The 25,596-nt window shown below is 38.6% G+C and overlaps 1 protein-coding gene across 7 annotated transcripts in view; it reads right to left on the bottom strand.

Moving 5' to 3' along the window:
• Positions 1 to 13,784, bottom strand: part of DMXL2 (Dmx like 2) — a 54,972-nt gene extending 41,188 nt beyond the window's left edge. For all 7 annotated transcript variants that reach the window (XM_074155938.1, XM_074155941.1, XM_074155943.1 and 4 more), the window contains exons 1-6: positions 13,698 to 13,784; positions 5,242 to 5,367; positions 3,452 to 3,523; positions 2,684 to 2,762; positions 1,905 to 2,061; positions 864 to 930 (exon numbers count right to left, since the gene is read on the bottom strand). In XM_074155938.1, coding sequence (XP_074012039.1) covers positions 864 to 930; positions 1,905 to 2,061; positions 2,684 to 2,762; positions 3,452 to 3,523; positions 5,242 to 5,367; positions 13,698 to 13,784 — 588 coding nt within the window. The remainder of the gene's footprint in view (positions 1 to 863; positions 931 to 1,904; positions 2,062 to 2,683; positions 2,763 to 3,451; positions 3,524 to 5,241; positions 5,368 to 13,697) is intronic.
• Between the last annotated feature and the right edge of the window lie 11,812 nt (positions 13,785 to 25,596).

Raw genomic sequence — 25,596 nt, 5'->3', positions numbered from 1 at the left:
TGGAACCATCCGCCTCATCTACTTAGCCAAATTCTTAGCTATATAAAGGTATATTCATGGGAAATAGAAATACGGAATGAAACAAATCCTTTGATAATTTACTAACCACAAAGATTCTAAATGCAATATTTATTAGGGTGCTGTAAGTACATTTTTAGTCATAAAACAATGCGGATCATGATTCAGTTGCCCTCTTCAGTAAGTGTAAGGAAACAAAGGTTCCTAAAATTCATCTCATTCTTCAACCAATATTAAGTGCAAGCAATAAATGCTTACCTAAGCAGCCTTGAAAACCAAAGGCAAGGACACAAATGAGGTGACATTAAAGGGAATTGTTAATTGAAAATTTAGCTTGAATAGCAATTTGACAAAAAATATGCCAAACTGAAATAGAAGTTAAGAACTGATAATTGAACTCAGAATTCATTAAATGGAAAATCTTTTCTAATTTATCCACTGAGGAGTGCATATTATACCAATTTAAATGTGTATGCGTTCTGTCATAATGATCTAATATTTATCCTCATTATTTCCAACAGAAGTAGAGAAATATGTTTATGCTTATCTTAAAGTTCATTGAAGTATACTTTATCTAAAATATATATACAAGTCTGTATCACTGTCACCATATTCCAGGTTGATTCTCAAGTATTCAATCAGAGGACACAGCTAAATCCAATTTCTTGTTGCTGAAATTCATGGAATTACACGAAAATACAGCATTACACGAGATGATAATTTAATTTAGCTTAGACTACAATGGAGCGTATGGTCCAGGACTATTCTATAATACTTATTTACCTTTCTCAAACAAATGCAGAATATTGCACGCACTTATTTAATTATTCTTTTTCTGTACTTACCTTCCCAGCTGTTGCAAAGTATTCACCATCAGGAGACCATGCCATCAAATGTACTGATATCGCAGTCCTAAATAACATGAGAGTACAGTTTCAAGTTGTAAGTAGAGTCTATTTATTCTATAGTATTATTCCATATATATCGAGTTGATTAAGTATTATTGTTCATTATTTAAATGAAATATATTAGTATTTTATAGTTGTTACTTTAAGCATACTTTAGAAATAGCTAAGCATAAAAAGTATTTGCTATAATGAAACAAAATATTTAGTATTTTCAGTTTTACAGAAAAACAGCCCATAAAATAAATTGTTTTACATAGGGCAAGCCTAGGCTAGATCCAATGAGATCCCAGAAGCGAAGTTTGTCTCACCTGCTCTTCTACTCCCAGTGAGGCCAAGACAAATAGTAGGAAGAAATGAAAGTGAAGATCTTTTAGATAACTTGTGATACTATTTGTCTGTGACTACAGCTTATGGGTCAGCTGTCTGAAAGAGGAAACTACCCTATATAGTGCTTTGAGGGCACAAAACCTAAAACAGCTTCAAAAAAGTCAAGAGAACACAGGTTCATAGGCAGCTGCTTCCCAAGTCTGCATGTATCTAGAAATGGCTGATCATGAAGCACTTCCATAACACGGATCTCAAATAGAACCAGGCAGAAGGAGTTTCAGGACCCTCTTCCTAAGATTCAGGAAGCAGCTCATCTTAATCAGTGCAGCATATCTGCCTGCTACCGCTCCTCTGTTCAGTCTCATCCAGTATTTCAACACTACTTTCAAAGATGAGAAAACAGGGACAATTTTGATACACTGTAGCCAGTGTATCAGATAGCCAGTGCTACAGTGTGGGTAAGCCTTTGACTAGGTTGACTGGACTAGCTGGTGATAGGTCATTTGAAAAAGTGAAGAATTTTTATTTGGAGTAACTTATGTTTTAAGATGTTTTAAAAGCAGATTTAAAAATATGGTTTTGGAGAGAAGACAGGGTTGATATATGAGGTGGCATTGCAATTTCTCTTAAAATAAAAATTATCTCACTCACTTGCACTGCCAGACACATTTCCAGTCATTTAGAACTGGGAGAACTTTATCATCTTTGATCTGATTGTCAGGATTATAATCTTCATCTTCTTCTAGAACGTCACTAGATGGAGGGGCCCACAATTGCAAGAAGTCAGTTGCTGTCAGCAGCCTATTACCTGAAAGTGAGAAGTATCAACGCTGTGAAACCATGATGATGCAGTTATATTGAAAGATTAAGCCTGTCATCATATTTTGTTGAGAATTATTCAAAACAGGTCGAAAACTCAACTTTATAAAGTCAATTTGAAATGCAATAGGGTATTCAATTATATGTGGCTTTATTCAAACATTTTGAATTTAGAATACTGTTTAAGAAAGAACATCAAGGTTTTTTGGTGACTTCAAATGATAAATCGTAATTAATAATCAATCTTGCAGATGCTAAATAGCCATTCACATCTCAAATAAATACACATTGTTAGACATCTTATAAATATCTGTGTCCAGGTACATTGCTGACTTTAATTGTGATAAAATTCAATTTCAATGATTACTTGTGGCAATTTAAGTCAGTTAGCAACTTAATGCTGTGATTCCCAAACTAAGATCTTGCATAGGAGACTCAACACTTGGCACAGCAGCTTCACAAATGTGAACTGTAACTTCGCATTTTACACAACACTGCTTCGGAACAGATAATCTAAAGTTTCCATATTCATGCTCTCACTTTATTACAATAAAAATCATTTGTGTTCAAGTTCTCTTAACTACAAATGTTGAACAAATACTTCACACTACCTTGAGGATCCCATGCCAGGTTGTAAGTCATAGAACTGAGGAAGAATTGCCCAGTTTTAAGCCACTGACACTTTAGTTGCTGTAGTTTTAAAACAATAAAGGATTAATTCTCACATCAACAGCAAAATACAAAGATATCAGATTTTCTGTATTTATTAAATTGCTATTAAGCCTGTTGCAAAAACATTCAGGGCCTAGTAGTAGATTGCTGACTCCAGTTTTAATAATTTCTTTGTTTTATTAAAATCATATGCATCACAGGGTGCCCTGCAAACCAGATCTGAACCTGTCCCATACAAATATATCTATAGATTACTTTAGTTAGGTCATACATTTATAACAACGTAAGAGGTGACAATATAGATGCAACAATTGTGAAACCTGCTTGAGACCATACTTAATGCTTGAGTGCTCGGCCATGGCTGTGCTGTTAAAACAAGCCTGGGTACATGTATACACATCTAAGTCATATTTCTGTACCACAGATCTGACGACCTCTTCAAGTTAAAGAAACACCAACTTTTCACCATGTCATTCTAGCAGGAGATTCAAGAACAAGATGTTGTTGTGAACTTAGGAGGAGTACAGTCCCCAGTTCGATTAACACAGTGGAAGATTCTACCCATCCAATTTTATTATGGATGGTGGAAAATGTTTATCCATTAGTCTTTTGTGTGCCAATGTAATATGATAATAATAGGCAAAAGTCTGTCTGCCGGTTAAGTCTAAGAACCTAAACCGAATTACAATCATGAAATATATACTTACACAATTTCTTTTATGAGAATTTATACCAAGCGGTTCAAAAATACAAACAGCATTTCCATACGATGCTGCAATCTGGAAAGAAAATATTGAAGACTCAAAATGTAAGGTTAGGAGATAAGTGTAACTGTTACTTCAAATTAGCTATTTAGTATTCCAAAATAGGTAAGGAATTTCCAGTACCTCTTCTATGTGCTGTGGTTCAAGAAAAGTTAAATTAATACAAATGTCATTAACTGTGTTATAGGTATACTCTCCTAAGGAATTCGAGAAATACATACTTCTGAACAAGCCTATCTTTAAGATTTTAACTCTAAGTAGGGAAGATATTCTGTTCAGTGGTATAAACACTGTCAATCAGATCTAATATATTCCTCTAGGGTAACTACTGTTAATGCATAAGGGAAAGCTGATGCCTTCACTACTTCTTCTCACGTTCTGGCTACTTCACAGCTAACTAATAAATTAATTATAAGTGTCTGGCTCTCAATGTGTTCCCAGATTCCATTTTGTATCACTAAATAATAATTATGAGGAAGGGGACGAAATGTAATTCTATTTTGAACAGTTAAATACATTTTGAGGGGAAACGGTAAACAGAAAAACCAAAGTACTTATACCACTGAACCCCTCAACTTCTTTCACCCACTGATTTCACAGAACCCTCCATATACAAAATGGTCTTTATTGGGAATTTATCTGGTCATGTTCCTCATATGCATATATTTATGAGTACTTTGGACTATCTTTAAAAGTCCTTTTTCTTCCTTAAAAGATTTTAAAAAGAAAAACTGTTTAAGTTCTTCCCATTCAGGATCTTGTTTCCTCAATACAGAAATTATGTAAAAGTTTCATGACATTTATTATGAAATCTTACTTCCTCTTTGGGGGGAGGTTGCAACAACACATGCCCAAAGAAAAGAACAGACCCTGAGTTCAGAGTGCTGAATGCAGAATCACCCAGGGGTTCATGGAGATCTTGCAGGGGCCACCTGTGCAGCCCCAATCTCTCTTCCAGTCCTACTGGGACTGCAGTGCAGGGGCCTTGCCAGCTAAACCTGCCCGATTCCTAACTAGGGCTTTCTCAATACTGCAACCAATTTTTAACTAGCTAATATTAGTGGGCAGTGACAACTGACAAACAAAATTTGCTCAGTGCACTACCATAACTCATAGAAAGTAGTTTTTTTCTCAGCAATCTAAACTGTCTCTTCAGCATTGTTTAGGGATTAAAAATAAAACCCCATAGCCAGTCAAGGGATCATGACAACTCATACTGTAGTACTTCTAAACACACTAAACATGCCTAAGCTTCTCTGAAAAATAAAATATTTCTAATTTATTACTTTGCAGGACACACAAACACACACACGTGTGTATATATATGTATACACGAATGATTTATCCATGTCTTCTTTAGCTAGATGAAAGTATACAATAACACAGACAACAACAATTTAGTATCATTCCAGTTCTGATACTGTACTGTAACTAATACATACTTCCACATTTTTCAAGACCTGTTATTGAGGATTCTGGAAAGGAATAAAAATCATTGTTACAAGATGCCTTCTGCTCCCCCCCCCCCCCCCCCCCCTAAAACATAAATTGCTATTAAATTAAAACAATTCTCTACTACAAAAAATGTTACTTAAAAAGTTACAGATCAGTAAAAACTGATCTTTGTCATTAAATTAACTCATTAATACCATTAGTATTATGTAGCTGTTGAATTATTTAGAGTATTCAATTTTTAAAAATAAAATTCTATACAAATTTATTAAAATCCTTACCCTGCCTTGTCGTTGGGAGCACTCCACACAACTAACTTGGATGTTTCCATGTTTAGCACCGGGAATAATTTGCACACATTCAAAGTCATTTGCCAGAATAACAATGTCACAACCAGAGCCATATGCCTGAAATGTTTTTTAAAAGAAATACAATTAAATATGTATTTTAAAAACTGAATACTTATTAAACAACTCACGTTTTTGAGAGATCTTGTTGCAATGGAGATTTTCACAGATGTTACGATGTAGCTGGTTTATTCCTTGCCAATGCAGGAGCACCAGCAGAACAAGCAACAAGTAAAACTAAAGTAAAAAAAAGTAGCAAAGGAGACATTAAATCTCCCAGGGTTTAAATCGCGGCCAACAGTGGGGAAAAAAAAAAAAAAAAAGCCAAAAACCAAAATACAACCCCCAAATGTGTTCTAGAACTTAAGCTCTGGTTTTTTTAGGTTTTAGATTTATTTTTTTTCCCTCCCCTCCAATTCTTGTTGCCTCTTAGAGCAAGGCAGCCAAGAGCTTAAGTGATTCTTTTCTGTAAGAATCCAATTTCTGGGCTTTTCTGAGTTTTAAGAAGCGCACATTACTGTAAGACTGTAAAACAACAAAGATTTGTCTTGGATATATTGTATCTTGTGCAATACACATAACAGTCTAAATAATTTGTTTAAGAATAAGTTATAGAACAATGATAGCTTGCAGCACCTTTTATCAGCAGGATAAATACATATATATAACTCTACCTGTCTGCCAACCTTTCACCTTAGTGTGCTAGAATATTCTAAAAAGTTTAGTCACTCCAGATGATCTGCTCCACTGAACTCCCACATTCAGGCATAGAAATCCCTCCCTAGCATCAATCTACCAATAACCCTTTTTAAAGTAAACAGTTGTAGCTAGAAGTCTCCTTAAAGTAAGTTTTCTGCTGATTCCAATATGATAGGCAGAATTTTTATGACAGCTGAATTAAGCAGAGAGCGTGCAAGTCCTCAACAGTCAATTCCACATGGTACAAAATTACTTTTGTCATTTTAACTTGTCCCCTGCTTCTTTCACAATAATTTCCAAAATACCGAGTCCTAGTCCTCTCCTTTTAGGCCAATGAGTTTAAAGGCTACCTGTATTATTTTTGAGAAGTATATGAGAAGTTTTGAGTATTTCTATAAATTTACAAGATGTAAATTGATGGGCACACTAAGATAATGGTGCAAGATAACCACTGGAACTAGAACAGGCAATTTAGGTCTTATGACCTTCTATGTCTACTTTTGATCCTCCTGAGAAGGAACAACAAGTGAGAAAGTCTGAAAAAAAAAAGCTTAATTTAGTGAAAGTACAGTCACTGCTAAAAACAAGAAAGGAACAGCAATACAAGCAGCAAAGCAGAAACTCAGGCCTCAAAAATTAACACACCATACAACTGCACACACAAAAATGAAAACTGCATACAAAACAGATTGCCTAAGAGATTTCCAAGGTCATCTCACAAAAATAAAGTAACAGAGTGCTGTCTGAGTCCCCAAGCCCACAACCGTTGTTCTGGGAAGCTCTGAGGAACTGATACTGGAGTTATTTACAATGCAAGCAGGAGAGGAAAAAAACAGCTGCTAAAAGGTTGTTAGAGGGAGATTATCAATGTAACAGACTCTCCTAGCTCCTTGATGACCAGGCTATGCAAGTATTAGACCTAGTCTGGAAGGGAATAAATTATTATTAAAATGGAATAGGATTATTTCCAGAAAGACAGATGAGATTCTGAGATAAACTCTGGCATTGAACAGGAAGTCTTGTCTTTTTGCCGTTTTCCTACTTTTTATTTTGGAATTTGTTACCAAACCAACTCTACCAGCAGTGTGGAATGCTGGACAGACCAGCAATTGTTCACAAGTGGGAAGGAAGAAGATAGAGACCAGGACGCAATTACCTGTAAGTTGACAGGAAAATAAAGGTAGGGCCTCTTGTTCCAATAATTTATTCAAAATTCTAATGTTCACATGCAATTGATTCTGCTACTATTTATTTCAAAGGGTGAGCAATTAAAACAGCAAAGAATTGAAAGACTCACCTTCTTTTCAACTGTCCACCTCATAACTACTAATGCAAACCTACTGAAAGGCACGATTTACATTGTTAATCTAATGCAATAAAAAAAATTAAACCAATCCACTTCAAACAAGGACTGAAACCTTTCATACCCCATTTTTTCATTGTCAGTACTGATAGTTTGAAATTTGCAAGTCAAGCTAAATTAAACATAATTTATCACTAGTTGCAATCCTGTTAGAAGGAGATACGGATGGTTGCCTCAAATGATATAGGGAAAGGAAAAGACTTCTTGACTTTAATTTCCTTACACTTACAGTTCTTAAACATGCATGTTTGTATGTGTGTGTATAATTGATAAGGCATGAAACAAAATATTTTTCACTTGAGTATGTCTGTTAACTCTGTGAAGCAAAATAATTTACTGTGTTCCACTTGAAATGTTTTAGTTTCTCTTCTCTCCTGTCCCCTATCTGCACTTATTATAGAAACAAAAGAGTATTTTTCTGGCTAATTATACTATTCAGCATCTTTTCACAACGTTAAGTGAAAAGGTGGTTGTGAATTAAAAGCGTGCTTTACTGTAGAATTTTTTTTTTCTTAAAGAATCATCAAGATGTAGAGACCTTCTCCTAAGTGAAATCTTATTACTGTCACTCACATCCCTCCTACTCTTTGCCTGTATTTGGCACTGCACCAACAAGTGACTCAGCACACCTAAGTGTCCTATGCCAACAGAGAGGATTTAGTCCCTTGGAGACCGTAGCTGGAACACATTCTCAACAGAAGGGCATCAGCCTTCAGCTCTCAGTTCTCTGAGCAAGTGCTGTCTCTTGGTTCTGGGGCCATTTTCTCAGTGTAAATATTTATTCTGAGAATGTCTCTCATTTCTTGAAAGTATATTAAGGTATATTTACCTTAAATCTTAAATTTACTTTAAGAAGTACATTTATTATAACCCCAACTTTGAGAAAAGATGCCCCCTCATTCTAGAACAAGTGTTCACTTTTTCACATTTATAGTCCCCAATTTTCTCAAAACAGAAAAAGGTCAATATACTTTTCTTACTGAAAGATATTCCGCATTTCACATTATTTGTTTAAATACAAGTTTTCAATTTGATTGCTTTTATGAGACTTTTCTAATATATTCAATATATTAGCATGTGTATACTTGAATAGAAACCATTTCTATTAAATGCTCTTTTTATTTTGTCCTTTCACTCATTAAGCTGGTAATGAAGTAGAAGTTCCCTACATTGGCAAAGAATAGGGAAGTGTCATAATATGTATCATCAGTAGTTCCTTCTTAAGGATTCAGCTGACATCTTCGGGGAGATCATTCTTGCTACCACAGGTCCCTCCTGCCAGAGTAACAGTGGCCACAATATTTGTGGTAACAGACTAACAATCTGCATAGCCTGATAAAAGGAATGGAAAATTGGTAAGCCATACAAAAAGGAAGGATGGAAAATAAGATGCTGAGATCCTGTAATAGATGAGAGCAGCCCAGAGGCCTTAGACAAACAGAATTATAAGCAGTCACTGAATGAAGCAAGTGCAGTAAAAACCACCCACATGGAGTATCTGCCAACCTCCATTTCTAATGTCACTGATAACTTCAAAGAGAAAATTAAATGGAGTTGCAAAACTGCCAGAATGCAAGGATGACTTGCAGGATCCATAAGCAACTAATAAGCTGTAGTTTGCCAATGTCTGCTCTAACTGTCAAGATCTTGGACCACTGAAATGAACAACGACAAAGCTCTAATTGAATGCACGAGCACCAGATAGAAGTAGGACAGTCTGTCCTACCGTAAGAGTTTATGCTATATCCTCAATTTTCAGATAATACGAAAGAAGCATGAGCATCTCTCTTTTTCAGCTGCTCATGTCTTCCTGTTTGGTTCTCTAAGTTTACTGTTGAACACTGAAACTACCAGACATGGAAACAACATTCCTTCACCTTTTCAACTTGGCTTTCTTTATAAAAATATTCTTCTCTGTATTAAAAAAAAAAAAAAAAAAATCATTCTTCTCTTTTTATAACCTGCAACTCTACAAATTTGGCATAAGTGAAATAGACTGGATGTCCCCAAGCTCCAGTGTGTACTATTAAAGGTACGGGGACATTTTCAAGATGTTAAATGATGTGGAAGAAACAGAATCAGCTCACAGTGGTATTTAAAAAGAAAAAGTTCATAGACATCTAAAATGACATAAATTAACTAAAATCTGTATTAAAACCTGAATTAAAGCCTATAATGGCCTTATGGTACTCCTCCAGTATAACAAACTTATCCTTAAGTTTTTGGTTATGGATAGTAAACATATAAGATGCAGAAATTCCTCCACCTTCCTGTTAGTGATGAAGACACCCAAATTCTGAAACATTTCCAAACTCTCAAAGGACACAATACTTACAATTCCTCCCCCATAAGTACTAGCAGAATTACATACACTTAATGCAAACTAGCAAAATAACTGGGAAAAAAAAAAAGCCAACCACTACAAGCCTGTAGAACAGGCTTTCCTAAACTGATGTTTGAGACAAATTCATGACTAAAAACACTTTACAATATGCTTACACACAGAGGTTAAGATATAAAAGAATGTGGCAAGGATTCAGAAGTTAAGTGTCTGTAATCCAGTTCACATAAACATGACACAGTGGGGAACATATAGATACATGCAAGTATTAATAAACAACTAGAGGGATTTTTAAATAAGGGATTTAATATGTAATTTTTCAAGAAGGATAAGGTAGAGGAGAACCTGATACAGCAGAGAACACCTATTCTCAGTTGTTGTATCTTGTGGACATAATGGTGTGGATGAAGATTTTGCTGTTTTCAATGAAGTAAAAAAGTTTACATGAGTGTGGGAGACTTTACTTTGCAACAGCTTCTGAAATTCATTACACAGTTCCAGGCCAAATATCAGTACTGGCATGGAAGATGCCAAGAAACTTGTCCTTTTAAAAATGGTAAGAAATAAATTATATTTTTTTTACTTCTATCAGAAAAGTTCTTATATGCAGATACCCCTAAAATCTGATATTCTGATTTTTTTCATTAGTAACATTTGGAGCTCTGTATTTTGTGCATTTAATAACACCTCTTACAAGAAGTAAATATTCATTATCTTTCGTGGGACAGTAGCCAGAGCTTGCAGTTTTCATACTTATAGACTCTAGCCTTTAGATAACTGACATACATATGGATTTTTAAATTTTTTTAAACCTAGACTTAGAAACAGCTACATTCTGTTCAGAGTTTCGGGGGGAAAAAACCAACCCTGAGCTTGGACAAAGGGCAGAAAGTTATAGAAAGAGAATCAGAACAGCTCATCTTTATTTTAAACCACCTTACTCCATATCGTGGAAAGTCAGGTTGGTAACATACATTCCACTCAGAGTTAGGGTCAGTAACTGAAATTGTCTCAATGTAAAACAGCTGGTTAACAACAAAAGCTAAGTGAAATCAACCATGGTTTGAAAAATGCAGTTTGCTACCTTTAAGAACTTACTAGCTGCCAGTTAGGCTATATGGTTCAAATAACATACCATTCTTCTGTCTAGACAGGGTGTGTGCTGTAAGGCCCTTCTGTATAAAGCCCAACTCTGACCTTCTGTAAACTCGTTTGTGAAACATGGTTAACAATATTTGCTGAAATGAGAACATGAAGCAACATCAAATTGGATAGTGCACAGAATTATTACCAGAAATGAGAAAACCAGAACTTCTGTCATTTAGTACTTAAATCCTCTGCTTATTCAGTGTCCTGTTTGGAGCTCATACAAAGGGAAGCTGAAGAAACTGCCTGGTAGAAAACAGCATTACAAAAATATTTGCACCCTTCAAACACTTCTTCCTGTGTATTACCCACTCTAATAGACTGGGTGCAATACAACTACAACATCCATAAGCCATTTTGTTAAAAAAACATCTCTTTGTTTGATCCCTTGTTTGGGAAACGCTAGGTACGTGGTAGGATTGCTGCAGGCAGATGTGGGAGCGTAGGAAGGAAAGAACACCATGTGCATTTCAGATAATGGATACACAAAACCTTTTTTGCCAGCTTACAGGAACTGTCTAACCCTAGCTCTATTTCTTTGGATTTGTTTCGCTTGATGGAGTCACTAATACTTGTTTTTTAGCAGGTAAAGAAAAATTAATGGCAAAATTATTTCTTTTCTCTTTCTTACTCTCAGAATAACTAGATGAATTTCACTAAAGCTTTAATAAAGTCCTGTTGAGGCAGAACATGTTATCATCTTAGCTCTGGCTACACTGACTTGGAAACTAAAAGCCTACCTTTATCCCCAGCCATGTAAACAAGCCAACAGCAAACCAGAGGAAAGGAAGGATGAAGAAGAACCTGAGAATTGCAATGTCCCTAATCAGGTCAGAAGATAACACGTTCCTTCTCTCAGAATCCAAAGATTACTGGAGTTAGGCATCTAAAGCAAGTTCATCTTAAGAGGACGTTTTTCCTCCTCCTTCAAAAAAGGGAAATAGCTCCAAAACTATTAACTAGTGAATACATATATACACATTCTACTGTTTAGTAGAGTAACTTTAACGTAATTCATTTCTGCACATAAAAAAGCCATATTTTTAAGTCACTATGATGAATCCGTTGTAGCAATTTTGAACTAGCGATTTTGAACTCACATATTTTAAACGAATGTCCTAACATCAGCCAAAACCATAAGTGAGCACATAAACAATGGTTCCTCTACCACAGTCTAACTTCCTGTGTATTCACGCGACTGATTTCCTAAGAATCTAGATACAAGACCCCGAACTATTTACACACAGATGTTTTTAACTGTACAGTTTACTACAGAATCAAGGTCTAGGACTGCAGGAAATAACACCACTTATACAGAGAAAGGAGAAAAAGGGTAGAATAAAGTTAAAGCTGTGGAAGTCCAGAAGATACCTTTATTAAAACACACTTATCCCTTCAGTTCCTTCTTTACTGTATTATAAGAAATTGGATGCAGCAGCCAGAGAAGACAGTGAGATCTGGTACATGCAGTTCCATAGTTAACGTGCTACCAAATGATTATGCATTTTTTTGTAAAACATGCATGTTTTACATGTAAAACATGATTTTTGTTCTTGGAAAATTCTTGTATAAACCATAATATATATCATTCATTTTTTATGTTCTCAGAACTATTTTAAGAATCAGCATAAAGTTGTCTTTTATAATACTAGTTAATTGACTTTTCATGTCGTCACAGTAAAAAGAAACACATTAGAATATGAGTAAACAACTTCTTATATAAATGTAAAAAGTAACAGAGGTCCCTTTAATAGCAGTATGGCTGCATAGCAGCAGAACAAGGAAAATAAAGACAGACGTGGCACCTTTTATTTCTTAAGACATTCAAGCATTCATTACTGAAATTAGACAACTATGATAATCTAATGTAAGCTTTAAATGTTTGACAAGTCTGCTGACAGTTATCTTAGACTAAAAGTGATGCTCTGTATCATTTAGCTTGGAATTGTTTTGTGGCTGGGATATAGTCTTGTAAATCTTAATACAAAATCTAATGAGACAATTTATTCCCAAATAATAACATACTGTTTAGATGATAGTATGCAAAACACTGCAGAAGCTGATCACTCATTAAAATCAAAGAAGCATATCATAAGCTAAAAAAGTGGAAATTGACATTAGAATTGACAAAAGTAGTCTGTGGATGATAAACAGATTTTATTATATAAATTACTGGATTTTTAAAATTTAGTTAGTGTATCTCTTCCCATTTCTTTTCTCTCCTAGTTTAAGAGATGCGTGTCAAAAATTTGTGTTTTATTAACCACAGTAATTGAAGCCAGACGCTCATCAATAGTGGATAGGCTTCTTCAGAAGCCTAGTGCAAGAGTATTTTCTCTTTGAAGGAGGACCATATGCAAAAAAAAAAAAAAAAAGGCAGCACCCAGCACAATTTGGAGACGCACAATTTGGGGGTTTCCCTACTAGAATTCCAAGGATCCAGGGAGCACTCGCCCGAGGGGCCGGCTGCATCCGCGGATCCAGCCTGCACCTGCAGCTGTGCACCGGCGAGACCTCTCCGGGGTGTGCAGCAGACGGCGGGGCCGCGCTGTCTCCTCTGGCCCTGGAGCCCCCGCTGCCCCCCCGGAGGAGCGCTCCCCCCACACCCCACCCACAGATGTGCCGGCTCTAACCCAGTCGCCTTACCCCCACCGCCCTGAGGCCCCGCTCGTAATCCCCGCCTCAACGACCCCGGTACAAGGCCCCGCAAACCGCCCCGGCAGGTTAATCCCCTCCGGCCCCTCCCACCGCTCGCCCCGGGCCTACAAAACACCTTTCCTTCCCCCCCCCCCCCAACTCCCCACCGCCTCAGGCCGGGCGCCCCCGCCTCGCCGCCATTACCGTGAAGGGGATGTCCTCAACGCTGCCCACCGAATAGCAGTTGTCCCCGGGGTTGACGGCGCCGGTGAGCACCTGGTGGAGATGCATGGCGGCGCTCCCTCACCCCCTCTCCCTCCTCCCCCAGCTCTCCTGGGGACGGCAGCGCCGCGGCCACCGCCGAGGAGGAGCGGAGGAGACCCGGATGGCGCCGCGCTCCCGTGCGGCCGCCGCCGCGAGTGCGCGCGCGCGAGGGAGGGAGGCGGCGCGCGCGCGAGGGAGGGAGGCGGCGCGCGCGCGAGGGAGGGAGGCGGCGCGCGCGCTTCAGTCAGGTGAGGAGCGCGCAGGCACCGCCTCCGCGCGAGCGGCAGCCGTTGTGCGCGCGCCCGCGAGGCAGTTAAAGGTGGGGGGGGAGGAGGGGCAGCCCTGAGGCGGGCAGGGTAAGAGCAGAGTGTGGGGTTTAAGTGACAGAAGGGAGGGACGGACGGCCGAGGAGGCGGGGGGATGCGGCGCGCTGGGCTGACGCCCCGAGGTGAGAGGGTGTCAGGGCGCTTCACGGGGACGCGAAGGAGGAGAAAGAGGAGGGGTGTGTGTGTAATGGGGTGGATTTATCCGCTTGCTGCTGCGTTCTGGCCGTGAGGCGGGCCCGGGAGGCGTGTCCCCCGAATGAGGAGCGGTAAGTGTGCTGAGGGGGAAGCGCCGGCCGGCGGAGGAGAGGCTGGGCAGCGCCTTGCTGGCTGGAAGGCGGCAGCACGGTGGGCTCTGGGGGCATGTCCCTCAGGTGCTCTTCGTTCCAGAGTAGGGCTGACATTACAAGGCAGAACTGCTTTGTGTCAGTGAGAAAGAGTGTCTGTGTTTCACGGTCATTGTAAATAGCCATTTACAGGAGGTTAGTGAGAAAATTACCAGTACTTGATACTAAAAGAACAATATGAGGAGGTGGGGGACTGTCTTGTTTCATTAAGGTGTTTGTTTGCATTTTATACACATTATGTGACCTCACAGAAAATATGGTGAGACTTGCTGCCTTTTTTGTAGTAATTGCTAAACATTGTTGAAAACAGAAGCCTTTAAATGTGCCCATCCTTTTCTGTCGCAGAGGCGTGTAGAAGGCTGGATCCTGAAAATTATTTGGAAGAGATTCCAAACTCTGAAGGGGGAAAAAATACTCAGTATGCTGTGCGTCGTGATATAAGGAAAATTCTCCATTTTCTTGTACTAGGTCAATACAGTAGTCTTGCAGTTGTATCACTGGTGCGAACGACTGAAGCTGCAAAGCTAACTCTCCTTTAAAGTTTATGGCAAATTTGCCTGTCAGGACTGCAAGATTCATCCTGCCTTATACTGCTTCTTGAAAGTGTACGTGTTTTACTAAATATGTGAGTTTACTCAGAATGTAGAGGTAAATCCAGATGTAATCAAGTAACCTTTGAATGGAAAAAACATTGTCATCAGAAAGCTTAAGACTTGATCTACTCCCATGCTTGTTAAAGGCAATCTCCTTTTAAAGGGAACAGCATCTCTAGCTGGGTTGAAAGAGGAAAAAACATTTTGATCTTCAATTGACCTGGTTACATATGCAACCACTATTGAATGTTCATATACTTCTACTGATGCTTATCATTCCATAACTTCTCTTGTTGAAGATTCTTCCATATAAATTGTATGCTTACAGCTGATTTTTATTTTGAGTAAGACTTTTTTTTGAAATGCATACAACAGGACTTAGAGGCAAAAGCAATGTGGTGGGCTTTTTTGCATGTTGTTTGTTTTTTGTGTTTTTTTTTTTGTTTGTTTGGTTGGTTTTTTTTTAAATGAGTGGAAGTAAGCCCACCAAATGCCTGAAAAGACAGCTGGCTTTTGAATTGGCACAGGCAGTGCATAATATTCAGTAGGATAACTGGAGATCAGGAAAAGGAAAGCATTTTCCTTTTTAGGTGTAGTAAAGCTATCTGGTTTTGATAGCAAAAAGTCTTAAGTGAAAGCAGAGTACCTGCAGGATCAGTTCAATCTTCCTGGGTAACAGGCATGATGAGGGAAAATGTTGGTTTTCAGCCCAGTTGTCTTTTACCTAATCAGAGCAAGACTGCCAGTAACTCTTGGGCATGCCAACCGTGAGGAAGACTGCCACTTTACTCTGCTCTGGTGAGACCTCACCTGGAGTACTCTGTGGAGGTCTGGAGCCCTCAATATAGAAAGGACATGGACCTGATGGAGCGGGTCCGGAGGAGGGCCACCAAAATGATCAGGGGGCTGGAGCACCTCTCCTATGAGGACAGACTGAGGGAGCTGGGGTTGTTCAGCTTGGAGAAAAGGAGGCTCCGGGGAGACCTCATAGCGGCCTTCCAGTACCTGAGGGGGGGCTACAGGAAGGCTGGGGAGGGTCTGTTTACAAAGGCCTGCAGTGACAGGACAAGGGGCAATGGTTTTAAGTTGGAGAAGGGAAGATTTAGATTGGATATTAGGAAAAAGTTCTTTACCATGAGGGTGGTGGAACACTGGAACAGGTTGCCCAGGGAGGTGGTTGAGGCCCCTTCCCTTGAGATATTCAAGGTGAAGCTCGACGAGGCCCTGGGCAACCTGGTCTAGTTGGGGGTGTCCCTGCTGACTGCGGGGAGGTCGGACTAGATGACCTTTGGAGGTCCCTTCCGGCCTGGACCAATCTATGAATCTTATTGCTTGGGTTGGTGAGACAATTTTCACAGTGTTTGACTTGTGTGGTACTCTAATTCCTCTGAAACTTTGCTGTGGGACAAAGAATGCATGTCATCCTGAAGCAGGTAAAGTAAAAACAATGCCAATGGGTTTAATAGTAAAATACTCCATTTGTGGCTGTGGAAACCTATAGACGTGACTAGCTCTGCACAGAGCTTTCAGCAAGAATCATTCTGCAAGTATCTGTAGATAAGGCCTTCATATTCTTCCTGAAAACAAGTATTTTCACCTGAGTCTTGCTGACAGATTTGTTTTATTTACCTTAACTGATTCTTCCTTATTAGTGACTCAAATACCTCACATTAAAGTAATTTTTGGTGCATGTAACAGTGATTTATTTCTATGCCCACGAACATGAAGCAATCTCTCATATATATATATATATATAAAAAATAAGTGTTTAAAGGGCCTTCATTCTTTTCATTTTTTTCTTTCATTCCTGACTATCTTGCTTCATTCGATTACTTTCCTTTCTTTTTAACCCTAAGAAAATGTGCTGGCAGTACCTCTGCTGGAGTGTGTTTGCCCAGGAATTCCCTCCTTTGGCTTGAAGTTAGAGTTGTGGGAGGGGAAGCTCTATTACCTCAGGAGAGCGGCTGCTGTATAGAACCAAAAGGTCTATTTAATTTATACTAATAAGCTGCAGTTGGAGCTGCCTTAGGTGGAGTTTTAAGAATGTGTTAGGAATGCTGAGGGTGCTTTGCTCTTGGCTTGGTCTAGTAAGATGGATTAGATCATCCCTCGAGACCTTGTCTGTATCACGTATGAGGATGACTGCACTGGTTTGCCTTCTGCTTCCCAACTACGGGGAAAAAAAAAAAAATCTATAGGTATTCAAAGGTTGAGGCTTTCATCATCTTTCCTGCTGCTTCCAAAAAGAGAGGGAGGCAAAGGAAAAAGGTCCAAATTTAGAAAACAGACACAACTACAATGATGCTATGAAGAAATATCTTAGTTTCATTTGCTGGAGGAAGAAGTCTTTTCATTTGGCAAAAGAAGGTAGTATTAGACAAAATAATCAGATGTACCATGTTTTGATATAGAAACCATGATTATATATAAAAAAAATCTATTTTTTTTCCCAAGTTTTTCTTAGTGGTAAAACAGGAGAATTTTTTTGCTTTTGGCAGAAGGTATTTTATGGCAAGGGAGAAAATTCAAAAGACACTTCTGTGAAATTTGCATAGGGAGGAAATCCTAAAGCATATGCAAAAGAAATGTGGTGCACGCAGCCTAGGGAAAGAAAGCAAGACTCATAAGAGGCATCATGCAAGATAAATACCTATGCTGGGACTGCCTTTTATTTCAAAGTTTAAATGCTGAACTCCAGCCTTGGTATCTTGAAACCTGAAGAACACATCCTGTTTCAACCACTCTGTCATTTTTCTGTGCTCCTGAAGGCCTTTATCTTTCCACAAGAAATGGAGAGGTTCTGAGAACAATGCTTTTATGATTCTGTGAATATTTTCTCCATGATCTTAGCGTCATAGAATGCAAGGTTGGAAGGCACCTCAAGGATCGTCTAGTCCAACCTTTCTTGGCAAAAGCACAGTCTTCTCTAGAAGATGGTCCAGCACCCTGCCCATCTGAATCTTAAAAGTGCCCAAGAGATGGGGAATCCACCACTTCCCTGGGGAGATTATTGCAAAGGCTGATTGTTCTCAATGTGAAAAATTTTCCTCTTGTGTCCAATTGGAATGTCCCCAGGAGTAACTTGTACCCATTACCCCTCATCTTTTCCATGTAAATCCTTGTAAAAAGGGAGTCTTCATCTTCTTTGTAGCCACCCTTTAAGTACTGGAATGTGGTGATAAGATCTCCCCAAACCTTCATTTTTTGAGGCTGAACAAACCCAGTTCTCTCAGCCTTTTCTCATATATATATATATGAGATATATATTCTCATATATAGAAAAGCTTTCTAGTCCTTTGATCATCTTGGTGGCCCTTCAGTCCTTCTTTGGACCCTTTCCAGCCTGTCTACTTTTTCTTTTTTTTTTTTTTGTGTGTGTGTGTAGGGGGGGGACCAAAACTGAACACAAGTGTGGCCTGACAAGTGGTGAGTAGAGTGACTTCTTTATCTCTGCTGGTGATGCCCTTGTTGATGCAACCCGCCATCCTGTTGGCTTTCTTTGCCATAGCAGCACACTGTTCACTTATATTGAGTGAACTGCTCCCCAGCCAGCTAGATCCCAGTCTGTCCTGCACTCCTGTGATAGCCTCCAGGAGGATTCATTCCATAACTTTCCCAGAGACTGAAGTAAGACTGATGTGCCTATAATTTCCTGAATCCTCCTTTAAGCCTTTCTTGTAGATGAGGGTGACATTAGCGTTCTTCCAGTCTTCTGGGATGTCCCTTGATCTCCACAACTTCTCAAACATTATGGAGAGTGGCCTCGCAACAACATCAGCCAGCTCACTTAACACCCATGGATGGATATTGTTAGGGCCCATTGATTTGTAGGGATCAAGCTCCTGTCATAGTTCATATACCAACGCTTTCTTCACTGGTGGTGGGTCTGTGTTTGTACCAACCTGGGTTTTCGTTCACAAGGCCTGGGGCTTAACAGTGCTGGTAAAGGCAGATCATGATGATCCATGATGGTTGTCTCAAATGTTCACTGGATTCTTGAATAAATCATATTTTTCCCTGAAGAAAAACTACTTGCTGTTCTTCTCTAGAACTCAAATTCAGCTGTTAGCTTGGAGAAAATTATGTTTCAATCTATAAGATGCAACACCTGTTCTATCTTACTAATTTTTGGACTGTAATGTGGAGGTTTTTTTGCTCTACCTTTCTTATTACTGATAGAACAAGATTGCCCCCATAAAGATCTTAATTTGTAAACTGTTGTTCATAGTCTATTTCTGTAGAAGACCTTAAAGGCATTCACCTATGAATGAGGGTCACTTCTTCCGTACTCCTGAAAAGACCTTGCTTCAGCACAATTTTTGCTTGGATATATTTAAAAGATCATGTTCATGGGAACTGACAGTCTTGCCTCCCCAGGGCAAATGCTGAACATTTTTGGCAGTGTATAGATGTCTAAACATTTCCTCTTGTCTGAACCCTTGCTGTCCTATAGAGTAATCACTCGCACTTCCAATTTACAGAATTAAAAAATAAAAACCTATAGCATTAAAAATTGCAGCAAAAATGAAACTTTTCAATAATTCCTTTAAACCACAGTCAGGTACTTGTCGAGGAAAGAAGTAAAGATTTCAAATTCTAATCTGTTAGATGGTGGAGTAGGGAAAAGGACAGATAGTTTAAACAGCACAGAGGAGTTCAGGCACTTAGTCGAAGGTGCTGATTTTTTCCATGGCTAAAGAGAAGGCTGTGTCTGGGAGTGCTATCTCTTAATTCTCTTCAGAAGCTTCAAGGCTTTTGTTTTCTTGCCGGTCTGTCTAATCATGATGGCAGTTCCAGACTGGTAGAGTGTTTTTCGGGGGAGTGGGATAGGATTTTACTAAGAAATCATTGAGTTGGTAGGTGATTGTTCACTTATAAGTACTTAGATGCTAAGAAAGTAGAGAGAGAATAAACATAGATCACACATAGTAGTGATTTGTGGCATTACATTGGGCTTTATTGACATAGGATTAAGTATTAACTAGTTACGTTGGCTGAATTTATTTGGTGTACTTTTTGCTCAGCGCTTATGCTATACCAAAATTAGTGACACTTACAGTGAACAAACATTTTTAGAATAATATCTGAATCCTAATGTATGGTAGGAGGCACTGTTGTTTTAATATAAATATTCTTCTTCAGATGGAAGAATTAATACTTTGTACTCTTGCAATTCTGATCATCTGTGTATCTTGCCTTTCTATATGTCTTTCAAGCATCTGGTAAAATAGAATTCTTCCAGTGAAGTTCGAAATGACTGTGTGCAATTAATTCTAAGTACATGTTCTTTAAATTCACCTCCAAATGATGATTTAGTAGAATGATAAATGATTTTATTGTCAATTGCACATAACTTTCCTAACATCGGAACAAGCATTCTGTACCAGACTGAGCGTTCTGATGGCACTAGGCATATATGAAATGTTCTGGGAATTTCTCCTGGTCATCTTTTATTGAGGAAAAAAAAACCCAAAACAAACCTCAGATGCATACTGAGTCATACCGTGCTGCAGCAAAGATTACAATTCTGCATCTCTCAAAGGCAGATATTGCTGTCCTTAAGGAGGTCATGAAAGGTATTGCATGGAGTTATTTATAGCACAGACTCATATCCAGCAACTGGAGGACACCAGAAGAAGATTCCTATTATGAACTTCTGATGATGGTGTTTTCAGGTGCCGACCAGATCTTCAACACCAACTGTTTTATAAGCACCACAGGAACAATTCTGCAGTGAAGCCTGAGGAAGACTTGAATTAAAAGCCCTTCTGGGAAACTTAAGCCAAAATATTTCAGACTGACACTTGAAAAGCTTGCCATCAGTTTAGGTTTGTGTTGCTTTCTTAGTGGCTCTTGTACTGTGTATTTCTTGAACTTCAAGGTGCCTTGTCACTAACACATCCTAACTTTATAAGATCCAGATTCTTTTTCTTATTAGAAGAATAATAGCTAAGGGAATAACTTTTCTCTTCTGTTATTTTCATGTTGCTTTCCACGTAGTACCCTTCTTGAATTTTACTGGCACTTACATAGACTGTTTAAAAGAACATGTGCATCTGCATGTTACATGCCATGTCATTTTGCCTAACTCATTTTCTACAGGTACCTGAATGTATCCTAAACCAAGATATTCTTAAGACTCACTGGCTTTTGGTAAGACCTTAATTACCGTAAGCCTATTTTAATATTATCTATGCCTCAAAAGATTGTGTTATGGGTTTTTAAGTTGTAAGTAAAAACAACCAAGCTTATAATACTATAGCTGTCACTCTTGCTTCCTGTGAACTGCAGATGCAAATAAAAGTATGCAATCATTTATGGATTTAGCTGTTCAAAGTCACTATGAACCTCTGATTTTCTTCTGTTTGCAATATTAAAAACCAATAAGCACTATCTTTCAATCCAAAGGTATGTTTGCATTGGGTGAAGAAGAGTATAAACAGTATCCACGGGGTTTAGTTTTTGTTCTTTATATGCTCAGCAGAGTCTCTGAAGAGCATATGTGAGCAGCAGTTCCTGTAGAGTACCTAGCTAGGTCTTTCAAACTGCCCTCTGAAACATCTTCCTAGTTTCTTGACTATACAGGGAATACATTATGAAAAGATGTGTGTAAAAATAAGTCTGAATTTGCCCCTTGTGCAACATGTCACAGTTCAATGCAATTGATGAACCCCAGCAATTGGCACACAGTATAATTTGGTTTGGTAGTTCTTTGAGGATCTAACTGTTAACTCTTTAATACTCATATCTGTAGCATAAACTTTGTGACCTTTTTGACACTCGAGTGGAACTGTTGATAATTAACCCAATGGCATTTTCTTGTGTCGAGAACAGCAGAGCAATTTAGCTATATGGTCTGTGGCTTAGGCAGTATGTGTTTACTGTGGGTAATTTTGAGTATTTAATTTGCTCTGTGGTTTTCCAGTGAGCCTGTCAGGACAGATTTGAATCATTTGAAGTAAAATGGTTATCAATATTCCTTCTTACTAACATAACTCTGAGGCATAGACTGGGATTTTACTTTTCTCTGCTGTTTTGACAGCAAATATGTAAGATCTTTAGTATACATCCAGGGGAGCTTGCAATTGAAGTTGGTATCTTGATTTATATTGTTCCTGTTTTTTTTTCAATGTACTAAAAAGCCCTGCAACTGAGACCTCCAGATACCCTATGACTAAATGGGGTCAGTGTGAAAAAGTATTTTATCTAGAACTGTTGTTATCCTCATTTCTTTTTCAGGAAGGCAGAGATTTGTCATCTTTGCTTGGGGTAGTTAGTGAGCCATAACCATGGAGTTCACTGAACTTCAGCAGAGGTTTCTTGGTTTAACACCTGCTCATAATTTGTGTCCACAGAAGGGCCTTTGAAAATTTCTTGCAGTAATACGTAAAGAGCATTAATATTTAAAGTGTATACACTATATATTTGTAAACTATGTTCTAGAAGTGGCATCTAAGGAGCATATCTCAAGAGCAAAGTGTTATCTATGTATTTAATTGCTAAGGTAAATCATGCATCGTGTAGGATTTTTCAGAGTATTGGTAAGCTTAAGGATGACATCTGTTATCTGTGAAGCTCTATGGACTTCATAGTTTTGAACTGGTGACTGACTTATTTTGTGGGATTTGTATTACTTGTAATACATAATAAAAAGCAAGTTAACTGTTGACAATAAACTAGATATATTTCCCAGAACATATGGAACAACTCAGTTCTCTGTGCCTTCTTTCTAAAGAATGCAAGAGGTCTGTACGGATTTCTAACTGTGGAGATTCTTAATGCAGAGACATTTAAGGATTGTTTATGTCAACATATTGGTGAGGAACTGTGGGTTTTACTCTAGTCTTCAAACTGATTTGCAGAATGCTGCAGTACTTGCTGAGGTGAGATTTGCTTGACTCCTTATATTGTATAGCATTGAGAATCTCTAGGATTATTTTGGGATTTGAACTGCGTGTTCTGATCTTGCAGACAGTTCTGAGATGGTAATAAAGATGTATGCTTATGAAAAACATCCTCTCGGTTCCTACAACTGCAAACAGGATATGAGAAATGAACTGAATGCTAGCCATGATTAATTATGCTGTGCAACCAATTCGCTGAAAGTGCACTCTGGCTATCCAGTCATATACCTTTAATTAAGTCAAGATAAAAGGTAAAATTTGGGCCTAAATAAAGAAATAGGTTTTGCCAGTGACTTGGTTGGTGGGAAGAGTGTTTCAGATTTTCTGTTATTTGTGTCTTTGGAGTTTTGTTGTGCTTTCTTAGCTCACGTATGTGTTTCTGTCCCATGTCATGTGTTGCACCCATGCTCGCTGCCCCCTCCCCCACCCTTTTCCCCTTTTCTGTATTTTTTTTTTTTTTTTTTTTTTTTTTGTCCCCCTCTCCATCTCCATCTCCGCAAACTCTTGAATTCCCTAACTCAGTTTAATCAAATGCTGAAGTCCCTTGTATATATTATGGAAATTCTTGACAGGGTAGAGAAGAGACACTTTAAGCCCCCCACCGATGGGAAAGCTGCATTGAGCTGCAGTTCTCTCGTTTGGCACGGGAGGAAAATGGATGTTGGGACCTGGAAGGAAGTGATAGTGTTATAGAGAAGGTCGATGTCACAAGGGACATGCCAGGGTGGTAAGAAGGGGACTGAGGATGTGGCAGCCCGTGGGTAACCTTCATTTGATCCATTGCTTATGTAACCACTCGTCTCACAGAAAAGGAGTCCTATAGTGTTACCAGCCAAATACATGTGGCAGCTGGTTTCTTGACCTGTCTCAGCTTCAGTTTCTTTTGGCTGAATTAGAATGGGTGAATTGGGGTTATCTGCTTTTGCCTGAAAAACAGAGGGAAATGTTAATTTTGTAGTCGATAAAGGAGTGATGAAAAAACTAGCTGTTCATTGTGTACAATATAAGGAGAAGCTGGTGTTGAGCACTCATTACCATTGAGATGAGTGGCATGTGCAGAACACCTCTGGCAGGTCAGCAATGCGTACGTGTGTTCTGAGGGTGTACACAGGAGTAAAGGAGTTAAATGATGGTGGTATTTGCCAGCAGCATGATATGGAAATGCTGCCCACTGCATCACACAGATCTGCTACCATCTGTTCACAAAGGTTTACTGCACTGAGAGGAGAAGAAAATTGTATAATATTCCTTATGTTACAGCTTATGGGAAAGCTTGCTTTTCTTTTTGCTCTGGATGTTTATTTTCTCTGAATTCATTTAATTTCTGTGAATTAATTTATCTGAATAAAGAGACTCTGAATTAAGTCTCTTTATTCTTAATATTTTGAAATTTCCATGGATGTTATAAATTTAAGTAAAGGAGCTCTAGTTACATAATATTTTCTTCTTTATCTAATCAACTTTTTTTTTTGTTTTGCTTTGCTATTCCAGCAAATATGTAAACCCAGTAATTAAGGTAGCAGGACAAGCAGTCTGTTACATGGATCATATGATATTTTTTATATCATGTTGATAATTCACCCAAAAGGGATCATTTCACAATGACCTTTTAGTCGTAGTTATCAGTCTATATCTTGGTTTTTAGAGTTAAGCAGGTCAAATAGAGTAATCACAATCACTATGACATTTGTTACTGATGGGTGTTTGCCATTATTCTTTGCCAAATAACCTATTTAAAACAGTTTTATTTTTAGTACTGACTGTGCAGCCCAACTAAGGCTGTGAGGTGGTCTGTGTGTATAGGGTCTTAGACTACCAGCGTTTAGTATCAGGTACTATATTGTAAAGGTAAGGTCAGCTGGTCTTAAATACAAGTTTTTATTGAGGGCCAGCTGTGTAATAGCAAGTATGAGTAGGACCATTCAGCATCTTTGACTGTTTTCCCATCAGCAAATAGCTGCTTGGACACCAGCTGGGCTGTATTACTGAACTGTACTGGAAGATTTGATATGCACAGCATAGGGGATCTGTAAGCAGTATATTCTGATGTTCAAATGGTCTCCGGTTTTCTCTATCGCAGTCTTTGTGTCTCTAACCTGTTCTGGAGTCATCAGCTTTCACTGAGCTAAAGAATCTGCCAGTGTCTTGCTGGTGATGAGAACAGTAGTTGCTACCTCTTACCTTCTGTCTCTCCTCTCTGGGGATCCTTGGAGCAGGAGATATCCAGGCTGAACTTCTGTGTATTCCAACTGCTTTTTACCAGCAGCACCACAGTACACCTCAGCTGTTGCTGTGAGTAATGGGTTAGGTCAACCTTGAATTTGGCCTGCTTTGTATCAAAGAGCCAAAGTAATGTTGGCAGGCTCAAGAGCAGCCAATTGCTCTCTGTTTGGTTCTTGAACTAGGCCCAGTGCCAGCACAAAGATTAATTATTCCCATTATGTCCTGGTCCTAAATAAATAAATAAAGCACTGAAAAGGAGAGATGCCTAGGAGAGATGGTTGAATATTGCAAATGACTGGATTATTTGGTCCTGCAATGACCAAGAAATGAGATAGATATAAATCAGCTCCTTTGCAATCTAGTTATATAGCAATTTATTATGGTTTATACAGCTTAATTTGGTGCTTGGGTCCTTAGACCTCTAGCACCATTGTAAATTCTCCATCTGT

The sequence above is a fragment of the Numenius arquata genome, chromosome 11, assembly GCF_964106895.1.
Source record: "Numenius arquata chromosome 11, bNumArq3.hap1.1, whole genome shotgun sequence".
Taxonomy (NCBI): domain Eukaryota; kingdom Metazoa; phylum Chordata; class Aves; order Charadriiformes; family Scolopacidae; genus Numenius; species Numenius arquata.
Note: the sequence above shows the minus strand (reverse complement) of the source record. Positions and strands in the feature narration are given on the sequence as shown.